At 34.4% G+C, this 19,975-nt stretch overlaps 1 protein-coding gene across 3 annotated transcripts in view; it reads right to left on the bottom strand.

Annotated features, from left to right (window-relative positions):
* Nucleotides 1-19,975, bottom strand: part of HBS1L (HBS1 like translational GTPase) — a 91,675-nt gene that overhangs the window by 10,190 nt on the left and 61,510 nt on the right. For all 3 annotated transcript variants that reach the window (XM_021937832.2, XM_021937833.2, XM_031667408.1), the window contains 7 exons: nt 17,761-17,907; nt 15,637-15,711; nt 14,966-15,083; nt 14,245-14,313; nt 11,397-11,501; nt 7,846-7,936; nt 7,355-7,463 (listed from right to left, as the gene is read on the bottom strand). In XM_021937832.2, the coding sequence (XP_021793524.1) occupies nt 7,355-7,463; nt 7,846-7,936; nt 11,397-11,501; nt 14,245-14,313; nt 14,966-15,083; nt 15,637-15,711; nt 17,761-17,907 (714 nt within the window). The remainder of the gene's footprint in view (nt 1-7,354; nt 7,464-7,845; nt 7,937-11,396; nt 11,502-14,244; nt 14,314-14,965; nt 15,084-15,636; nt 15,712-17,760; nt 17,908-19,975) is intronic.

Below are 19,975 nucleotides of genomic sequence, written 5' to 3'. Positions count from 1 at the left end.
CTCTGTGCATTCAAAGCATTCAGGTCTTAACCAGTATCAACATAACATAAATATAAGTCTAAGTATCTAAGAAACATTTCTTTTGTAACAAACAACTTATGTAAACAAGTAGGATTCACTTCGCTTAGCCAAGGTGTGACAAAGGAACTGGAACCAATCTCCATGGCCAAATTTGAAAGAACAGAAGCACACAAACCTAATTAAGTTCTTTCTACCCTTGGTGAGCTATGTGTGCATTCCAGGTAAAATCAGGGTGAACAAAGGATGGGTGGTGGCAGCATGAAGTTAGGTCTCATATGTCTTTTTATCTCCTCAGTATCTTGCAAATAGTAGCTCAAACAAATTATTACACGAAAATAACAGAGAGAAGTGACTGTACACTATCTCAACATTTTAATTCAGATTATATATAACCAAAGTAATCTATAATTCAAAGCAATGTGCGGCATAGTGTAATAGAAAAAAAAGCACTGGATTTCAGAGTAAAGGTAACGAATAAGGAGTCCTGGCTTAATCACTTATTATTCATATAGGACAACCTCTCGGAGGGTTCAATTCCTTAACTACAAATGGGAACCATACTAATACAGGTCCACAATCACTTATCTGCAATTCCCAAGTCCCAAAAGACTGAAAATCTGAAGTTTTTTCCTAAGTCTGTAACAAGCCCATTTAAGTGCAAAACCAGACTTGAAGTGAGGCAATGTACAGATCTTAATTTATCTCAGTTAGTGTTAATAAGTTCTGGTGCAGAAACATTAATATTTTGATTTTAGAGTGTTGTTCCCTTCTGTTGTGTAACTTTATGCATTATTTACCTTTCTAAAGTTCTAACATTTCTGAGTTCTAAAACCACTGGCCTAAAGGGTTTCAGGTAAAGGCTGGGATTCTAGACTTCATGTAGTGTTATGAGAATCAAATTATCTAGTGTTTTATAAACTCAAATGGGCTACATAACCTGTTAGGTGGCCAAATAGATTATTTTCCTTAATTATCTAGATAACCTGTATTTTAAAAATATTAACAAATACATAGTCAATTGGTTTTCAACAAGGGTACCAGGACCATTCAATAGGGAAAGAACAGTCTTTTCAACTCATGGTGCTGGGAAAATTGGATATCCATATGCAAAACAATGAAGTTCTACCTTACATATGTACAAAAATTAACTGAGAATGGATCAAAGACTTAAATATAAAAGCAAAAACAACAAAACTCTTAGAAGAGAACATAGCGCAAAAGCTTTATGACATTGGATTTGGCAATGATTTCTAGAATACACCAAAAACATAGGCAACAAAGGAAAAAATAAACTGTACTTCGACCAAATTAAAAACTTTCGTGCAGCAAAGGACACTATCAAGAGAATGAAAAGGCAGCCTAGAGAATAGGAGAAAATATCTGCAAATCATGTATGTAATAGGGGATGATATTAAGAATTTCTATTAATAACAACACAACCTAATTCAAAATGTGCAAAGGATTTAAAAAGACATTTCTCAAAGATATACAAATGGCTAATAAGCACATGAAAAGATGTTCAGCATCTAATTAGAGAAATGCAAATCAAAACTACCATAAGACACCACTTAACAACTATTAGTTTGCCTATTATATTTTTAAAAATCCCTCTCCCACACCTCACCCCTAGAAAACTTGTTATTTAATGTGTTGACAAGGAAGTAGAGAAAAAAGAACCCTTATGCACTGCTGGTGGGAATGTAAAATGGTAGAGCCCCTGTGGAAAATGGTTTAGAAGTTCCTCCAAAAGTTAAACATAGAATTACCATATGATCCAGCAATTCCACTCCTAGGCATATGCCCAAAAGAAAGGAAAGCATGAATCCCAATAGATACTTGTACATCCGTTTTCACAGCACCATTATTCATAACAGCCAAAAGATGGAAATAATCCAAATATGCATCAACAGATAAATGGATTTTTAAAAGGTGGTATATACATGCAATGGAATGTTATTCAGGCTTAAAAAGGGATGAAATTCTGATACACACTACAACACGGACAAACCATGAAAACAATTTGCTAAGTGAAATAAGCCAGACACAAAAAGACAAATATTGTGTGATTCCACTTACATAAGGAACCTAGAACAGGCAAATTCACAGAGAAAGTAAGTAGAAGAATGGTTACCAGGGGATACCAAGAGCAAATAATGGGAAGTTACTGTTTAATGGGTACAGATTTTCAGTTTGGGATGTTGAAAAAGTTCTGCAGATGAATAGTAGCGATGCCTGGTCGGGCGCAGTGGCTCAACGCCTGTAATCCCAGCACTTTGGTAGGCCAAAGCTGGTGGATCACCTAAGGTCAGGAGTTGGGGATCAGCCTGGCCAACAAGGTGAAACCCCGTCTCCATTAAAAATACAAAAAATTAGCCAGCCGTGGTGGCACACACCTGCAGTCCCAGCTACTCGGGAGGCTGAGGCAGTTACGGGAGGCTGAGGCAGGAGAACTGCTTGAGCCCAGAAGGCAGAGGTTGCAGTGAGCCAAGATTGTGCCACTGTACTCTAGCCTGGACGCGAGAGACTCCATCTCAACGAAAAAAAAAAAAAAGGAATCATAGTGATGACTGCACAACATTGTGGAGGTACTTAACGCCACTGATTGTACACTTAAAAGTGGTAAATTCCATGCTATATATATATATATAAAATAATAAAATCAAATATAAATTAACTTAAAGTCTAATCCATTCTTCTATTATTTCCACTTAAAAAAATATAGAGTAAGAAGAGAGAAGATTCAAATAAGCTCAATTCAAAATGAAAATGGAGACATTATAAACGACACCACAGAAATACAAAAGATCATTTCAGACTATTATAAACACATCCATGCACACAAATTGAAAAATCTAGAGGAAATGGATAAATCCTGGAAACATACAACCCTCCAAGCTTGAATCAGGAAGAAATAAGAAATCCTAAACAGACCAGTATCAAGCAGTGAGAATAAATCAGTAATAAAAAAATTGCCAACAACAACAAAAAAGCCCAGGGCCAGATGGATCCATAGCCAAATTCTACCAGACATTCAAAGAAATAACACCAATCCTACTGAAATTATTAAAAGATTGAGAAAGAGAGAATCCTAACTCATTCCATAAAGCCAGTATCATCACCCTGATAACAAAACCAGGAAAGGACATAACAAAAAAAGAAAACTACAGACCAATATCGCTGATAAACATAGACACAAAAATCCCTAACAAAATACTGGCAAACAAAATCCAGCAGCATATCCAAAAGATATTTTACCATGATTAAGGAGGTTTCCTCCCAGGGATGCAGGAATGGTTCAGCATATGCAAGTCAATAAATGTGATTCATCACTGAAACAATTAAAAGTAAAAAAAACCCAGATGATCATCTCAATAGATGTGGAAAAAGCACTAGATAAAATCCAGGATCCCTTAATGATAAAAACTTCAATAAACTAGGCAAAGAGGAAACATACCTCAAAATAATAAAAGCCACATACGACAAACCCACAGCCAACATCATACTAAATGGGGAAAAGCTGAAAGCATTCCCATTAAGAACTGAAACAAGACAAGGATGTTCACTCTCACCACTTATATTAAACACAGTACTGGAAGTCCTAGCCAGAGCAATCAGGCAAAAGAAAGAAATAAAGGGCATCCAAATTGGAAAACAGTAGTCAAACTGTCTCTGTTTGCCAATGATATAATCACATACCTAGAAAACCCTAAAGACTCCACCCAAACAACACCTAGATTTGATAAATGAGTTCAGTAAAGTCTCGGGTTACAAAATCAATGTACACAAATCAGTAGCACCAACAACGATCAAGCTGAGAATCAAATCAAGAACAAGAACTTAATCCCTTTTACAACAGCTACAAAACCAACCAACCAACTCACCTAGGAATGTACTTAGCCAAGGAGGTGAAAGATCTCTTACAAGGAGAACTACAAAACACTGCTGAAAGAAATCATGGATGACAAATGAGCAGAGATACATCCCATGCTCATGAAATGGAAGAATCAATATCGTGGAAGAGACCACACTGCCCAAAGCAATCTACAGATTTGGTACAATTCCTGTCAAAATACCAACATCATTTTCCACAAGATTAGAAAAAACAATTCTAAAATTCATATGGAACCAAAAGAGAGCCCAATTAGCCAAAGCAATCCTAAGCAAAAAAAGCAAATCTGAAGGCATCACATTACCTTACTTCAAATTATACTACAGGCTGTAATAACCAAAATAGCATGTTACTGGTATAAAGGTAGATTCATAGACCAATGGAACAGAATAGAGAACTCAGAAACAAAGTCAAATACTTAACAACCAACTGATCTTTGACAAGGCATGCAAAAACATAAATTGGGGAGAGGACACCCTATTCAACAGATGGTGCTGGGAAATCCGGATAGCTACATATGGAAGAATGAAAACTGGATTCCTATCTCTGACCACATGCAAGAGTCAACTCAAGAGGGACTTGGATCAAGGACCTGAAACCATGGAAATTCTGGAGGAAAACCTGGGAGAGGTTCCTCTGGACATTGACCTAGATAAAGAATTTATGACTAAGACCCCAAAAGCAGATTCAATGGAAATAAAAATAAATAGATAAGACCTAATTAAGCTAAAGAGCTAGTACACAGCAAAGAAATCCTGAATATAGTAAACAGACAACCCACAGAATGAAAGAAAATATTTGCAAACTATGCCTCTGACAGGTAGTTTCCAGAATCTACAAAAGACTCAAATCAGCAAGAAAAAAGAAAACCGAACAATTACATCAGGAAATGGGCAAGTGACATGAAGAGACACTTCTCAAAAGAAGACATACAAATGGCCAAGAAACATATGAAAACATGCTCAACATCATTAATCATCAAGGAAGTACAAATCAAAGCCACAATGGGATACCACCTTACTCCAGCCAGAATGGCCATTATTAAAAAGTCAAAAAACAATAGATGTTGCCATGTATGCAATGAAGAAGTGAACACTTGTGCACTGCTGGTAGGAATGTGGATTGGTATAGCCTCTGAAGAAAACAGTATGGAGATTTCTCAAAGAACTAAAAGTAGATCTACCATTTGATCTAGTGCTCTCACTACTGGGTATCTACCCAAAGGAAAATAAGTCATTATGTCAAAAAGATACCTGAATGCACATGTTTATCACAGCACAATTTACAGTTGTAAGAATGTGGAACCAACCTAAGTGCCCATCAACCAATGAGTGGATAGAGGAAATGTATATGTACACCATGGAATACTACTCAGCCATACAAAGGGTAGAGATAGTGTGTTTTGCAGCAACTTGGATAGAGCTGGAGGATATTATTCTAAGTGAAGTAACTCAAGAATGAAAAATCAAATAGCATATGTGCTTACTTAAAAGTGGGAGCTAAGCTATGGGTACACAAAGACATATAGAACAGTATAGAGGACACTTGAGACTCAGTAGCGGGTAGGGCTTGGGGGAGGGTCAGGGATAAAAAACTACATCTTGGGTACAATGTACACTACTTGGGTGATGGATAGACTAAAATCTTAGATTTCACCATTATACAATTTATCCATGTAATCAAAAACCACTAGTTGGTAAAAAAAAAAAAAAAAAAAAAGTCAAAAGAAAATTGACAAACAAATAAAAAACAAAGGAAAAAATCACTTGTTCCCCAAAAGCTACTGAAATAAAATAGGGGAAATTTAAATACATTTATGTAGTATTATGGTATTAGTCCCTAAATAGTAAAATTTTAATAGCTTAGGAAACCTTTGTTTGCTTAAAAAAATTTTTTTTGAAGTTTTTCTCCCATAGGGAGTAGATTGACAAAATATGACCATTTTTTCTGAAACAAATTTGATCCTGGTATTTCTGAATCAATATATGCCAGTAGAATCTCCTAAAGCAACACTGAAAAACTTGCAATTCATGCTTATTTTTAAGAAACTACAGTAGTCAGGTAGACAATATTACTATTCAAAGTCACTACTGACCTCTTGACCTCTCTCCCTCTCCATTGGCGAATATTATTACTGCATGAGTAAAAATATGCAGTAACCAACCTCTCCTTTGCCCCATAGGACATACTGCTTTCTATGAATGAGTTCCATTCGCTCACAACAATTAACCTGTTGTTACTTAATGATCAATACATGAATTCTGAATATTTAAGTATCTTCAACTATAGTAATTTTTTTTAAAGCTTTCATTTCTTTTTTAGTGCATGGAAGAAATGGAATATAATTATGAAAGTAAAGTACCTAAATAGCACCTTAAAATATAATTTTACATGATCAAATTAATGTAGAAATGATTACAAAGAATTATAAAGTACATGATTATCTCAAATATAAGTGTATCAGTATAAATGACCCAAATAAATGTATTGCTAACCTCTAAACCACTATCGCTAACTTTAAAAAGTCTTACTTTTATTTCAAAGATGCATCAAATGGTAGAAACGTCACTGAGAAACATTTACTGTCATGCAGAATCTGTACTATATGAGCTAATTAGAAAAAAAAAAAAAGTCTACTGGGAAAATGGTCATCCGTCATGTGACAAAAGCAAGGTACCAAACTATAAGAGTATGGTCCCAAATATCTCAAAACAATTACACATAAAACAAAAAATCCAGACTATTAACAAGTAACAGCTTTTCAGGGCAGGTAACATTATTGTATAAAATCTCCCTCTTCCCATAAAATGTATATGTTCAAATGATGCTGGCAAACCAACCTTACAACATGCAGGGTCTGAATGTGTTGCTTCAGCACAATTAAAGTTTACTGTCTGTCTAGGATCCCCAGAATACACCCAATACATACCAGTATATACACATACTGGGTGGATAATATGCTCACATTAAAACACACTGACATGTAAAGATACATATTTATGGATTATGCAAATATATGGCATTTTTATTTTCCATATTTTTATGTGTTTTCAAAAATTTTCTAAACAATCTATTACTTTTATTATCAGAAAAAGCAAATCGACATATTAAACAAAATGGAAACCCAGAATGATTCAACCTAAAAAACTTAGGTAAACTTTAGAACACAGTGAAAATGTGTCTATCATTTTTCCCTGGATAAATTTTATTATCATTACTTTGTATCCTATTTATTATGAAATATCTTCTCAATGCCTTTTAAAAAGCCCCAGGCTCAAAGATCAAAATAAAAATGATTTTCTAATCATAAGTTTTTCTGGATTACAGTAATAAGATGTTAATTGAAAATAAATATAGTATCACCACTTGTAAAGAAAGTTATCACTTTTAGGATAAAATTACTTTGAATTTATAAAAACAGGAATAAAACATTTGGGAACTTACAGGAAATCCTTTAGTGATAGGAATTTCAATATTAAAGATGAGGATTCGGGCTCTGAAGCGAGTGCAAGCTTTAATAGGTTCTTTGGGGCCACAAAATACGCAGCCAACACTGTAAGAACAAAAAAAGAGGAAAGGTAGTAGGGGGACAAATTTATATCAAATAGAAAGACCTCAAAAACATTTACAAGGAAAGTAAAACAATTAGTTAGGGACTTTTTCTAAATATTCCCTTCTGAGCTAAAACATGGCTTTAAACCATTATTAACCTTACGTCATTTTTACACATTAGAGCTTTCACTCAAAGCACATGCCAAGTATGTTTGCTGACATGTATTAATTAAAATTTTAAGTAAGTTTGCTTATATTTCCACAGGTGTCTATTTTTGGTCAAATGAAATTCAAAACTGAACTAGTAGATTGCAAAATACATGTGTTTAGAGGTGAGGTCCTATATGAAGACAACAGTTGCTTAAACTCATTTTCTCACTCACTTGATTTTGATGATATCCATCCCAACCAAAGTAAGACTAACATGATCGCCTGCTGCTGCCCAATCAACAGGTTCATCATGCAGAGTGATTCCTGGAAATGAGTAAGAACCAAAGCATACAGTGAAACACCTCGATATCAAACCATAACAACCAACAGAGTTTGGCTGATTTGTGCTTCATCAGTCACTACTCATCATTTTCAATATGAATGGATTGAGAGTAAGAAGTGTAACTGTGAGCGTTGAGGAAAACACATTTCCTCTAGAACTGACTCTTCTAGAATACCACCCTAAACATAAAGTGACTTGTATTTGCCCATAAAAGGCCGACTTCTGCTTATTTAATCAAGATTTTTAAACTAATTGACACAATTGGTATATTCATTAAACAGGCCCCATTCAAATATTTCTATTATATTAATGGATACAGACAAAACACAGTTCAAGTTACTCATAATGACATAAAAGACGGGACTGGAGAAGATGTCTAGCAGTATTTTCTTGAGTTTTGCTTTTAATTAGACAACCAACTAAACAAGTAATCCTTGTTTTCCAATTAACCCATGGGACACGTACTCTCAGTCAGAATTTCAAATGGTCCTCTCAGCAGGCCCCTTAACTACTCCTGGCTCAAAAGAACTTCTTTCCAGAGAGAGATCTGCGTACTAATGATTGCTTATATGAAAAGAAAAATATTAAGGAAATAGTGATAAGAAAATTTAATTTAAAAATGATCCTAGGTGTTGCTATATATCTGGAGATATACATCTATTTACCTAGACATAGTCCTGAAGGTAGTCGGGGAGGGCAGTTCCCAAGGGCAATACTCAGCTATCTTATTCAAAGGCTTTTAAAATATATCCCATATTTTCTGATTTTATGGAATCCATTTATGGATTAAGTTCCTTTCCATAGGAATGTAGGCCTTTTGACAAAGAGAATGTGTAGGCCAACCATTGTGGATAGTTCTTGATTGACATGTTGACTTGTTCTTAGTAAATTATAATCCACCCATATCTTTCTGAAAATACTCATTTCCTATGCAGCAGGGAGAGTTTCTGACTTTTAGGGAGCTCAAGGATTTAACTTTAAGAGCTCTGAGACAATCTAGAGTTTTATGCAAAATATCATGTATGTGCACATCTGCATTCATCTTGAGAAAAGGAGGCATAACTTTCTTCAAGTATCAGAAATTCTTCCTCCCAAATATGTTAGCAATTATGGTATTAAGGAATGTTTGCTAAATATCAACTTACTAGATTTCACTTTAAAATGTAAATTTAGAATGACCGTATCTGAATTTTGCTATGAAATATGGAATTAAAAAGAGAAGCTAGGTCAAGCCTGTAATCCCAGCACTTTGGGAGGCCGAGGCAGTGAGGATCCGAGGTCAGAGTCCCGAGACCATCCTGGCTAACACAGTGAAACCCGTCTCTACTAAAATACAAACTAGCGAGGCCCGAGGTGTGGCGCCTGTAGTCCCAGCTACTAGGGAGGCAGAGGCGAGGAGGAAATGGCGTGAACCCGGGAGAGCTTGCAGTGAGCTGAGATCCGACCACTGCACTGCAATACCTGAAGCGAGACTCCGTCTCAAAAAAAAAAAAAAAAAAGAGAAGCTAGGTATTTACATACAAAAGATATTGCCTTTGGCTTAAAAATTTGTAGAGGTTTCACACTACAAGTTCAATTAACAGTATAAAATTTTCCAAAGGTAATTATATTATCTGGTTCTTCTTCCCCTCAATGATGTTATACTGTTTCACATATGACATTTATCAAAAAACTTTTCTCACTGGACAAACATTACAAAAAGAAGCCCTTTTTTAATACTCCATGAGCTTGATACGTTAATAAAGTAAAAAAAGTAATTTAGAATTTCTATTTGTTGGTAGTAGATTCAGTCAAGTGTTTCTTTTGGGACAGTACTGGTTAGAGAGCCACAGTAGTACCCAAAAATGTTGAGACAGAAGAGTGCATTCAAGAATCAAGTAAACCAAGCAAAAGCAGTAAGGTTAGAAATCGAGGACTGAGAATCTTTCCGTTAAGTTAAAAGTCTGGCTCTTAAGGAGTAGGGTGGTTCTTCCCTGGGGCTTCTGATAAGACTTCTTTCTTAACAAACACTGATTAAAGACAATACTTTAGAGTTTACATGTAGAAAGTATAGAGAAGAGGGGGGTAAAGAATGTGAGACTTTCAGAGGTGACTAAGGATTTTAGAGATTACAAGGGAGCCAATCTCAAGGTCTGTGATAACTTTAGGATCATGGTTTTAATTTATGGCTCTTAATCATAAAAAAATTCTTGTTCTCAAAAAAGATCATTAACATACCAAAAAAATAGTGTTTCAAAAGTATTATAGCTCTAATCACTTTAAAAAGCAAAAGCAGACACCTGTACTTGCACACAATGAACAGATCTATAGAAAATGACACTGTTTTTAAAGTGCATATTACTTTTTATCAAAACAGAAATTTCATGATCCCTAGTGGGCAGAAATAAAAAGTTCAAATGGAAATAACTGGTTTTCATTCCCTTACTCATCTTTAAATATAGTTTAAACCATGTAACTTCAATAGATACTAATTTCTTAAACTTTTCAAGAAATCTTCTTTTAAAGAGAGCATATTAATTCAAGAAAAACATACATTCAAATAAAGTAGTCAGGTAAATGTAAACTATAAGAGTAACAGAGAAAAAAATACTAAAATCTAAAAAATTTTTACATTTTCAATAGGTTATACTTCAGCTTAAAGTGGTTACAAATAATATTATTTTATAGTATAAAACAGATTTTCAGAAATCAGAGGCTTAAAGTTGGAAGCCAGAATAAAAGAGGCATAGAATTAGAAAGTTTTAGTCAAAATTTGGAAAATAACACACATGTACATGTAACATATAACATGTATACATATACATAAATATATATGTATGTATTAGATGTATTAGAAGACAAAAATAATTATCAGCCATTATGAAAAAAATATTAGATCTATATGCAGAAACAGTGACTGGTAATTTAAACTAGTTCAATTTCTCTTTTCAACATTGGGTTTTTTCCCATTTGAATCTTACTTATATCTTCGTATAAAATATACCTACATTTTTGGCATAAACATGATTGAAGTTGTTAATTTATAGTTTTCTGAAACATACATTTCAAAGTAACAGACTATAGAAGGTTGCTTTGCCATTGACTAGTTAGGGTCAGGCTAGGACTAGATTTAATTTCTGCTACAGAATATTATTCCAAATATATCTGTTAGGTATCTATACATATCTCGTTAAATCCTAACCAGGCTTCTCAAATCAGTGTCAAAAACAGAATGCTACCACAGTTAGAATGTTACATGTACATATATATAGACACAGTCACAACAGAAAAAAATCGTTTAATGTTTTCACATTTTAATCTTCAACAGTCAGTATCATTTTGACAGTCAGTTACAATTTCAGTAAGAGGTTACTTACTTTGGAGTTGTAACTAAACTACTTTTTAAAAATCTGCTGTCTCAACTTAAGGCCTGTTTAGCAAAAGCATCTCGTAGATAAATACCTTTTACGGTACAAGTTTCATTAGGAGGCATTGCCTGTAGTCGGTCACCAGTTTGGATATAACCAGCTTCAATTTTACCAGTTATGCAAAATCCAGATCCTTGATCTGCAAAACATACCAAAAGCTTACGATTCATACAGCAATGTTATCTGATGATTAATACTGTTAACTATACTTAGTTCCCAAGTAGTCATATAAAACTAGCCATTCAATGGACATTAAATAATAGTCATTTCAGAATTAACATCTCCACTAAGTATGTCATACCACACTTTACTTTTTTTTTGCAAATAAGACTTATATTACAAAAAAAAAAGGTTCACTCCTTTCTCAAATATTCATTGAGAAATAATAAATATTTGAGTGCCAGACATTATACTAAACTCTGGGGATAAAAAAAATAAAAATGTAAGTCCCTGCCCATAAAGATATACTAGTGAAGAGAAAGATGAAAACAATTACATTGTCCTGAGACAAATGATATTTAAAATATACAATAGAAACAGAAAGGTGCACCAAAGAATCCATGATGGTGAGAATAGACATCAGGGCACTGTGAAGAAGGAGTAAGTGTTTATTAGGTAACTTGTATGCATGGGTAAGGAGAAAAAGGAAGACACTGCTGCCCAGGAAACTGTGTGTGCAAAGGCATAACCAAATGTGGGATGGGCTAAGAGCCATGTGTCACTTGTTGGGGCTATGGGGAGGGGGCCATATAGAATAATGAAGAAAAGGCAAGACAGCAGGCAACAGAGATAGGCAAGGGAGAAATAATAAAGGGGTCTCATAAATCACGCTTAGGGTTTAAATTTCATCCTGCAGTTAAGTAATAAGAAGCCAGTAAATACTGTGACCGGAGAAGTAAGGTGATGGTATTTCTGTCTTAGAGTAGAGGCTGATACAAATGCACAAACTTACTACAGAAAGGGAATAAACTCAAGAATTCGGGAATAAGGAATAACAAGTTTGGAGTGGTAAGGAAAGTGAAGACTAATGACAGACAGGGGAAAATCTGAGATGATGATGCATTAACTGTGAGATATGAAACTAAGGACAAGATCCATTTTAGGCTTGGTAAATCTGAAGTGTCTATGAGACATACACATGCAGAAGTTGCATTCCAGGGGGGACCAATCACACCACATTCCATAAGAATGGTAACCCTAAAAGAACACTCTCCCAGGACAGATGTCCAGTAGTGCTTAGACAAGTGAGTGGAGAATGAGTGAAAAGGTTTGGGTTGGAGATACAGATTTGGGAAGCATCAAGATGCAGTAGGTAGAGAAACTCATGGATGTCAGTTCGAAAGGACTTGCAGAGTAAGAAGAGGTCTGAGGCATAGCAGAACACTGTTTAAGAGACACAGAATGAGGAGCCCACAGAGAAGATATAGAGCGGTCAGAGAAACAGACAGGTTAACAGGAGAAAGCAGGTCACAGAAACCAAGGGAGGAGTTTCAAGGTGGATGTGGCTACCAGCATCAGAACCAATGCCAAATTCAAGTAAGATAGAATTGAAAGTGTATATTGACTTTGGCAACCAAGAGGTCATTTCATGACCTCAGGAGGAACACACTCAGGAGAGCAGCGTAGGCGGAAGCCAGGAAGCAGCCTGAAAGGGGAACAGGAGGTGAGAAAGTACAGTCAGTAAACACTGTTAATCAAAGAAAAGTAACCACCTCTTGTATTCTTGACAAACAATGGGCATCTTGGAAACTATTAGCATATTTCCTCTATTACTAGAACACTGGAAGCTAATAATGATAATGATAAATTTCAATTTCATTGCATGATTTTTTCAAAGCACCTTCATTCATTCATTTTTTTATTCATATATTAAATATATTATGTGCCAGGCACTGGGTAAGGGCTGCAGATATAGATAAAGAAGAGACAGTACTTGCCTTCAAGGAGTTCATAATCTAAGTGAGATAAACAGACAGCATAGAAAAAATTATAATGCTGCATGAAAGCACAATGACAGAGGGTACAGAGAATACAGAGGGAACACATCAGGGCATGTGGGCAGGTAAGCACGCCAGTTATCAATTTACTGCTGCTCAGTTCCAGATTCACTCTGCATTGCTGGCTCTGTGACAATGGAGATTAGGAGGACAAATGACACCCTTACAGTTTTTATTATCCTAATAATAAATATTACATCCTTTTATTTATTGAGTTTTTAAATTGTATTTCCATTTTATAGTCTTCTATATGGGATATTGCCCATATTAAGTTAGTTATATTCTTAGGTATTTAATATATCATCTCTTCCAGCAAGCTCTGAACCTCTTTTATGTTGGTCCTTCCTCAGGCCTACCTATAAAGTTTCTGTATATCTTTTAGTTGTATTGTTATCATAGTTAATAATTCTTTATATTACATTTCCCATTTCACCTATGTGTAGTATCTAACTCCTAACTGGACCCAGACTGCTACAGATGGATAGGAAATGGACAGTAAAGAGAAAGAACAATACAACAGGGAAGTATGGGTAGACATGTGGCAATAAACATATCCTGTCTGGTTAAGAAACAATAAACAATCCAGTTTGGTTGAAAGATTTGAAAACTAAAGGAATCTAATGGAAGGAAAAAAAAAACTATAAAGTTAGAAAGACAAAAGGCAAGGTTTTCTTATGCTTGAAAGATGAGAAATGGTGAGTAAACTAAAGCTAAGTGACTAAAACTGTGCATTTTAAGATTAATCTGGCAATGATCCATACTTGGGCATGGAGAAGAGAGACTCTGAAGGCAATATACTGTCATAACTTAGTCCAGGAAAGAAAGTTAGGAGGGAATGGGGAAAAGGGGGCTATACTGAAGAAGCACTGCAGAGGTAGCACTTACCTTTGAAAACATCAGACACACATAATCTAAAAGGCTTGTCAACAGATCGCTGGGGAGGCTTAAAGGAATCTGGAAAAAAAAATTGCAAAAGGCAAGGTTTAATTTAAAACTAAATGTCTGACTCACTTCAATAAACTCATTATAATCGCACTTCTCCTAGAAAGTAACTACTTTTTGTAATTACTAATAGCAAATTAACTGTCACTAATATACACGTTGAGCATCCCAAATCTGAAATTCTGAAATCTGAAATGCCCCAAAATCTGAAACTTTTTGAGCGCTGATATAATGCTCTAAGGAAATGCTCATTGGAGCATTTTGGATTTCAGATTTTTGAATTTGGGCTGCTCAACTGGTAAGTATAATGTAAATATTCCAAAATCCACCCCCCCAAAAAATTAAAATCCCAAACACTTTGGGTCCCCAGCATGTCAGATAAGGGATATTCAACCAAGTAATAGTTTGTAGTTTATAAAATGAATGTTAATCTCATTTAATTTTAACAATAGTCTATAGATATGTAAACCAGGCACTAGGCTCATTAACTGAGGAAAACTGAACACTAGACAGGTTAAGTATTGCACATGATGACAAAACAGGCAACTTAGTTCCTCTGACTACAAATCCTATGCTTTTTCACACGTGACTATCTCCCAGAAAGAACTCTAAATAATAATACCAAGTTTATAATGCATTAAAGCTAGAATGGCAGCATACTTACCAATTTGTTCTAATAAACATAGTCCTTTATACCATTTTGTGAGTTCACTTGACTGACATCTTGTGATTAGATTTTCACCACTGAGACCACTTGTAGGAATAAAAGCTACATCACTCTCCTATTAAAAAGAATGACTTAAGAAACTTAATACAACATTTTTTAAAACATTAAAAGATTCACCATTACCATAACTGCACCAAGTTTGCAAAAGCAACAATGTACTTTTTAAAAGGTAATAGAAATCATAGAACTACAGCCCTAAAGTCATCTGATCCAATTAATTTTCAACCTTTTTGATTGTGGAAAACTTGCAAATTTATTCCAAAATATTCAAGCATTTGGTAACAAAGGCATATTACAGATGCTTGCTGGACAAATTCTTCCCTATCAGTTTCCACATTCGTCTATTACCTCCCTAAGCCTATACCATCTAATTTAATAAGTAGGGTAAAAGTATTTTGCTTACATAAAAACCAACCCAAATATTAAACATATGCAATTTTCTAAGGTGAAATAAGACAAAGAATATATTATATACATGATACTCAAGAGAAAATAAAGCAAAGAGAATTAAACAAATTTAATAAGAATATCAAAGTATTAGTTTTTCCTCTCATATCAGTAAGATGACTTAAGGAAAGTAATAACAAATAAATCTGAAATGACCTTACCTTAAAACCTGCTTGCTTAAGAAAGTGCCCAAGTTTTCCAGTAATCTCTTGAAATCTTTCTTGTTGCCAATTAACCTGATAAAGATCCAATTTATTTTTAAAACTATGCTTCAGAACATGATACATAAAATTTAAATTTCTGCAATGAAATATAATCAAGACTATATCAAATATAAATATAAAATCTATTAAAATCAAAACACAGAATATCAAACCTTGCTAGTAATATGATCTAAAAGTAATTGTTCCTAAAACAGAAAGCCTAGAAATAGTCTCTAGTACATTTAGAATTTTCTATATATGCTAAAAGTGATTTCAAATTTGGGGGGAAAAAGTGAGTATTTTACTCACTTTTGCTTGGACCAACTGTTAGAACAAAATAAAATAATCAGCACTCCCCTCAAGCCAAATAGACTAAAAAAGTATACGTAATATGAACTCTGGATAATGACATGCCACTGCAGTATTTAGGGGTCTGCAACTTACATGGAAATGCATGCCAAAGAAATGGATTAATGGATGGATAAAGAAGTAGATAGAGAAACCAATATGTGATCAAGTATGAGGCAGAATCTTAACAAGTGGTTATAATATGGATGTTTATTGTAAAATTTTTTTCGCTTTTCTTTATAGTGAAATTTTTCATGGTCAAATGCTGGGAAAAAATTAAAAGTACATGTAATAATGATACCATAAAGGAACTAATAGCAAATGTGGGTGAATCAGATCCCAGGGTAACAAAATACCTAAGCAGGCTGGGTGCAGTGACCCACACCTATAATCCTAGCACTCTGAGAGGCTGAGGCAGGAGGATAGCTTGAGGTCAGGAGTTCCAGTATAGCCTGGGCAACACAGTGGGATACTATTGCTCCAAAAAATTAAAAATTAGCAGGGCATGGGGCACACACCTGTAGACCCAGCTACTAGGGAGACTGACATGGGAGGACTGCTTGAGCCCAGGAATTGAGGCTGCAGTAAGCTATGATGGCACCACAGCACTCCAGCCTGGGCAACAGAGTGAGACCCCCATCTCAAAAAAAAAAAAAAAAAAGAAAAGAAAAGAAAAAGAAAATACCTAGGCATAAAGATAGAAGTCAAAAGGAACTATTTATAAGTCTGAGTATATGTCCAAAACATACCATAAACAAAAAGTAAAATAACAAATTGGAAAAGATATCTAAGAGAGGATGGAGGGATAATAACTTTAATAAATAAAGTATGTTTACAAACCAATAAGAAAAAAATACAGTTATATAAATGAGGAAATTATGTAAATAATTCCCAAAAGAAAAAACAAATTGTTAATCAACAAAACATATTTAAATGCGAACATTCACAGAACAGTAAATGTTTTAAAAAAGAGGAATCATGTTTTATACATAAATTGGGAAAATAATTTTGTAATAACAGCAGTGGTGATAAGAGTTTAGAAAAGTAAATACACCATATGTGCCAGAAGTAAATAACCAGAATTTTGCTCAAAGCCATTTTAATCATGTTCAGCAAGTCTTAAAAGGTATATTCCCTTAAGCCCAGAAATTTCCATGGAATGAACCATTTCTAAATACATATGTAGGAAATGTTCAAAAGTAAATGTTTAATAAATTATATCTTTTAAAATAGACTAGAATTCAGTCATAAAAACAATACCCTCTTTATCTAAGGATTATTAATTACTTGGAAACATGTACAAGACAAGAAAATTATCTTTTTTTAAAAAGAAGATGATAAAACAGATAATCCAATTTTGTAAATAAAAAGATTCTTATCTATAAAAATAAATTGGATGAATATACAAAACGAAATGTTATAAGTTTCTGGGTGGGAAGGAGAATTGGAAATATAGGTTTATTTCTGATTTTTATACTTTCATTCTGCTATAATAAACATCTATTATTTTATAATTTAAAACAATTTTTAGGTTTTAAAAATTAATTTTGAAAATAAGATGTTCTTGCTTAAAAATTACTAGCACCTCTTTTAAGATGAGAACAGAGAATTTATTTTTAAAAACATGGTAACTGACTAATAAAATATACACTAGTGACATCTGAGGTCATCTATATGAGTAGAATAACATCTTAATTAGCATCTTAAACAAATCTTCACAAAGCCCTTAAATACCTGATCCATTTTATTAACTGCAACAGCAAGCTGCGTCACTCCCAGAGAACGGACCAAGAGTCCATGCTCTCGTGTTTGTCCTCCAGTCTCAAATCCAGCTTCAAACTCTCCCCTGCTGGCATCTACAACTAAAACAGCTACATCCGCCTAAAGAAGAAAAATAATTGAAACCAGAAAAAATGTTTCAGCATTTTAATTCAAAGGACAGATTATTCAATTAATTATGGTGTCAAATTTTTAAAGGAAGACCCTAACTACCCCCATCATAACAAATCAAACAAAAGACTCCCAAAGATGGATTAAAATTTTAAATAAAAGTCACCAAAAATAATGACATAAAGACCAAGAAAAAATGTCCATATTTGATTATATAACAATTAAAATATCTAAGCAAAGGAGGAAAAATATAAACAAAATTAAAACATAAATAAACAGCAACCAGGCACAGTGGCTCATGCCTGTAATCCCAGCACTTTGGGAGCTCAAGACAGGCATATCACCTGAGGTCACGAGTTCAAGACCAGCCTGGCCAATATGGTGAAACCCCATCTCTGTAACAAAAACAAAAATTAGCCAGGTGTGGTGGTGCACACCTGTAGTCCCAGCTACTTGGGAGGCTAAGGTATCAGAATCACTTGAACCTGAGAGGCAGAGGTTGCAGTGAGCCGAGATCGCACCACTGCACTCCAGCCTACTCGACAGAACAATACTCTGTCTCAAAAAAACAAAAAGCAGTAAACAGGGAAGGACAAACATTAGTAACACATAAGGTAAAAGTTATAATCTCTATAGAGTCTTTACAAAAAAAACCAAAAAAACAAGAAGACATAGCTTTAAAGGATACAAGCAAGCTATTTGCTAAAGAAATATAAATGGTCAACAAACATGAAAAAAATTCAAATTCAGTAGAAACCAAAATTTTTAAAAAGTAAAATAAAAACACATTGACGTATTCCCCCTCTCCCATTTTTACAAATCACATTGTTAAAGATTTAAAAGACAAAATTATTTGCTGTAGGCAAGGGTGCGGTGAGAAGCACATTCTCAAATATTGCTTACGGGACTGTAGGTGCACCACCTTCCAGGGGGTATTTTCACGAAAAGTATCAAGAACTTAAAAATTATACATATTTTACTTCCCATCAATTCCACCTCTAGGAATTTATCCCAGAGAAATAATTATAGATCTACAAAGATATTCATCAGAGTACTGTTTATAATGAAGAAAAATAGCAAATATATGAATTATCAAAAAGCAGCATATTCATCCTCTACAGCTATTGAAAAAAAGCCTTGTATAACAAAGTTTTCTAACCTGTGTGGACCATCTTGTGAATCAGATAGAAAGACATTTCTTTCAGACTCAAATTACACACCCCACACAAGAAGAAAGCTAACCTTAGCTTAGCTCAGTTTCTTTGTTAGCCTTATTGAAACTAACTTTACAGGTTCCCACTATTCTTTTGTGTTGATGCCGCTTGCATCATGTGGATACAGCCTTTTAAAATGTGCAATAGACAGTCTGAGCAACCACAGAAGTTCCCCCTTTTCATTCTAATCAATTATTTCTGTCAATGCACTGTAGGGGCATTTTTTAAAGAACACTTTTATTTTCTCTTTTACAGCTTTTGCTTTGTATGCATACCTGTTTGTCACAGAAATCCACTTTTCTGAAATCCAGGAAACAAAGACTACACCTGGCATTCCCCTTCCCCTCTTTAGCTATCTTGGACTGTTACACAATAATCACTTTCTCTCTAGGGTCCTCTTATATTCCATCCACATTATTGAGTTCTCCTGCTTTCTGGTCAGAACAGAGTCCACAACAGCTTGTTTCTTTGTTGCTTCCCCAATGACCTCTTTATTTCTGTGCTCTCCAGTTTTTAAAGAATTTCAGATATCATATATAATCCTCACCATAATGGAAAATAAATGGTCATAAAATATGTCAGGAATGTCTCAGATATTTTCTCACAACAGAATATTACAATTTAAATTGAAGTACCATCCATATGCTTTGTCTGGTGGGATAATTTACACTATTCCTGCTTCCTTTTACTTGTACGTAAATACTCTTGCTTTGTCTCTACTCTTAAGTGCCATCTTCACTTCCAATCCTTCATATTTTATAAAGCTGAACACTTATTTACTCAATGAGATACAGCTCTTTTGATCAAGGATTCTTAGATAAGAATAAGCAAACACTGAAACAATC

This window comes from Papio anubis, chromosome 6 (assembly GCF_008728515.1).
Source record: "Papio anubis isolate 15944 chromosome 6, Panubis1.0, whole genome shotgun sequence".
Taxonomy (NCBI): Eukaryota; Metazoa; Chordata; class Mammalia; order Primates; family Cercopithecidae; genus Papio; species Papio anubis.
This window is presented reverse-complemented; position numbering and strand designations above follow the sequence as displayed.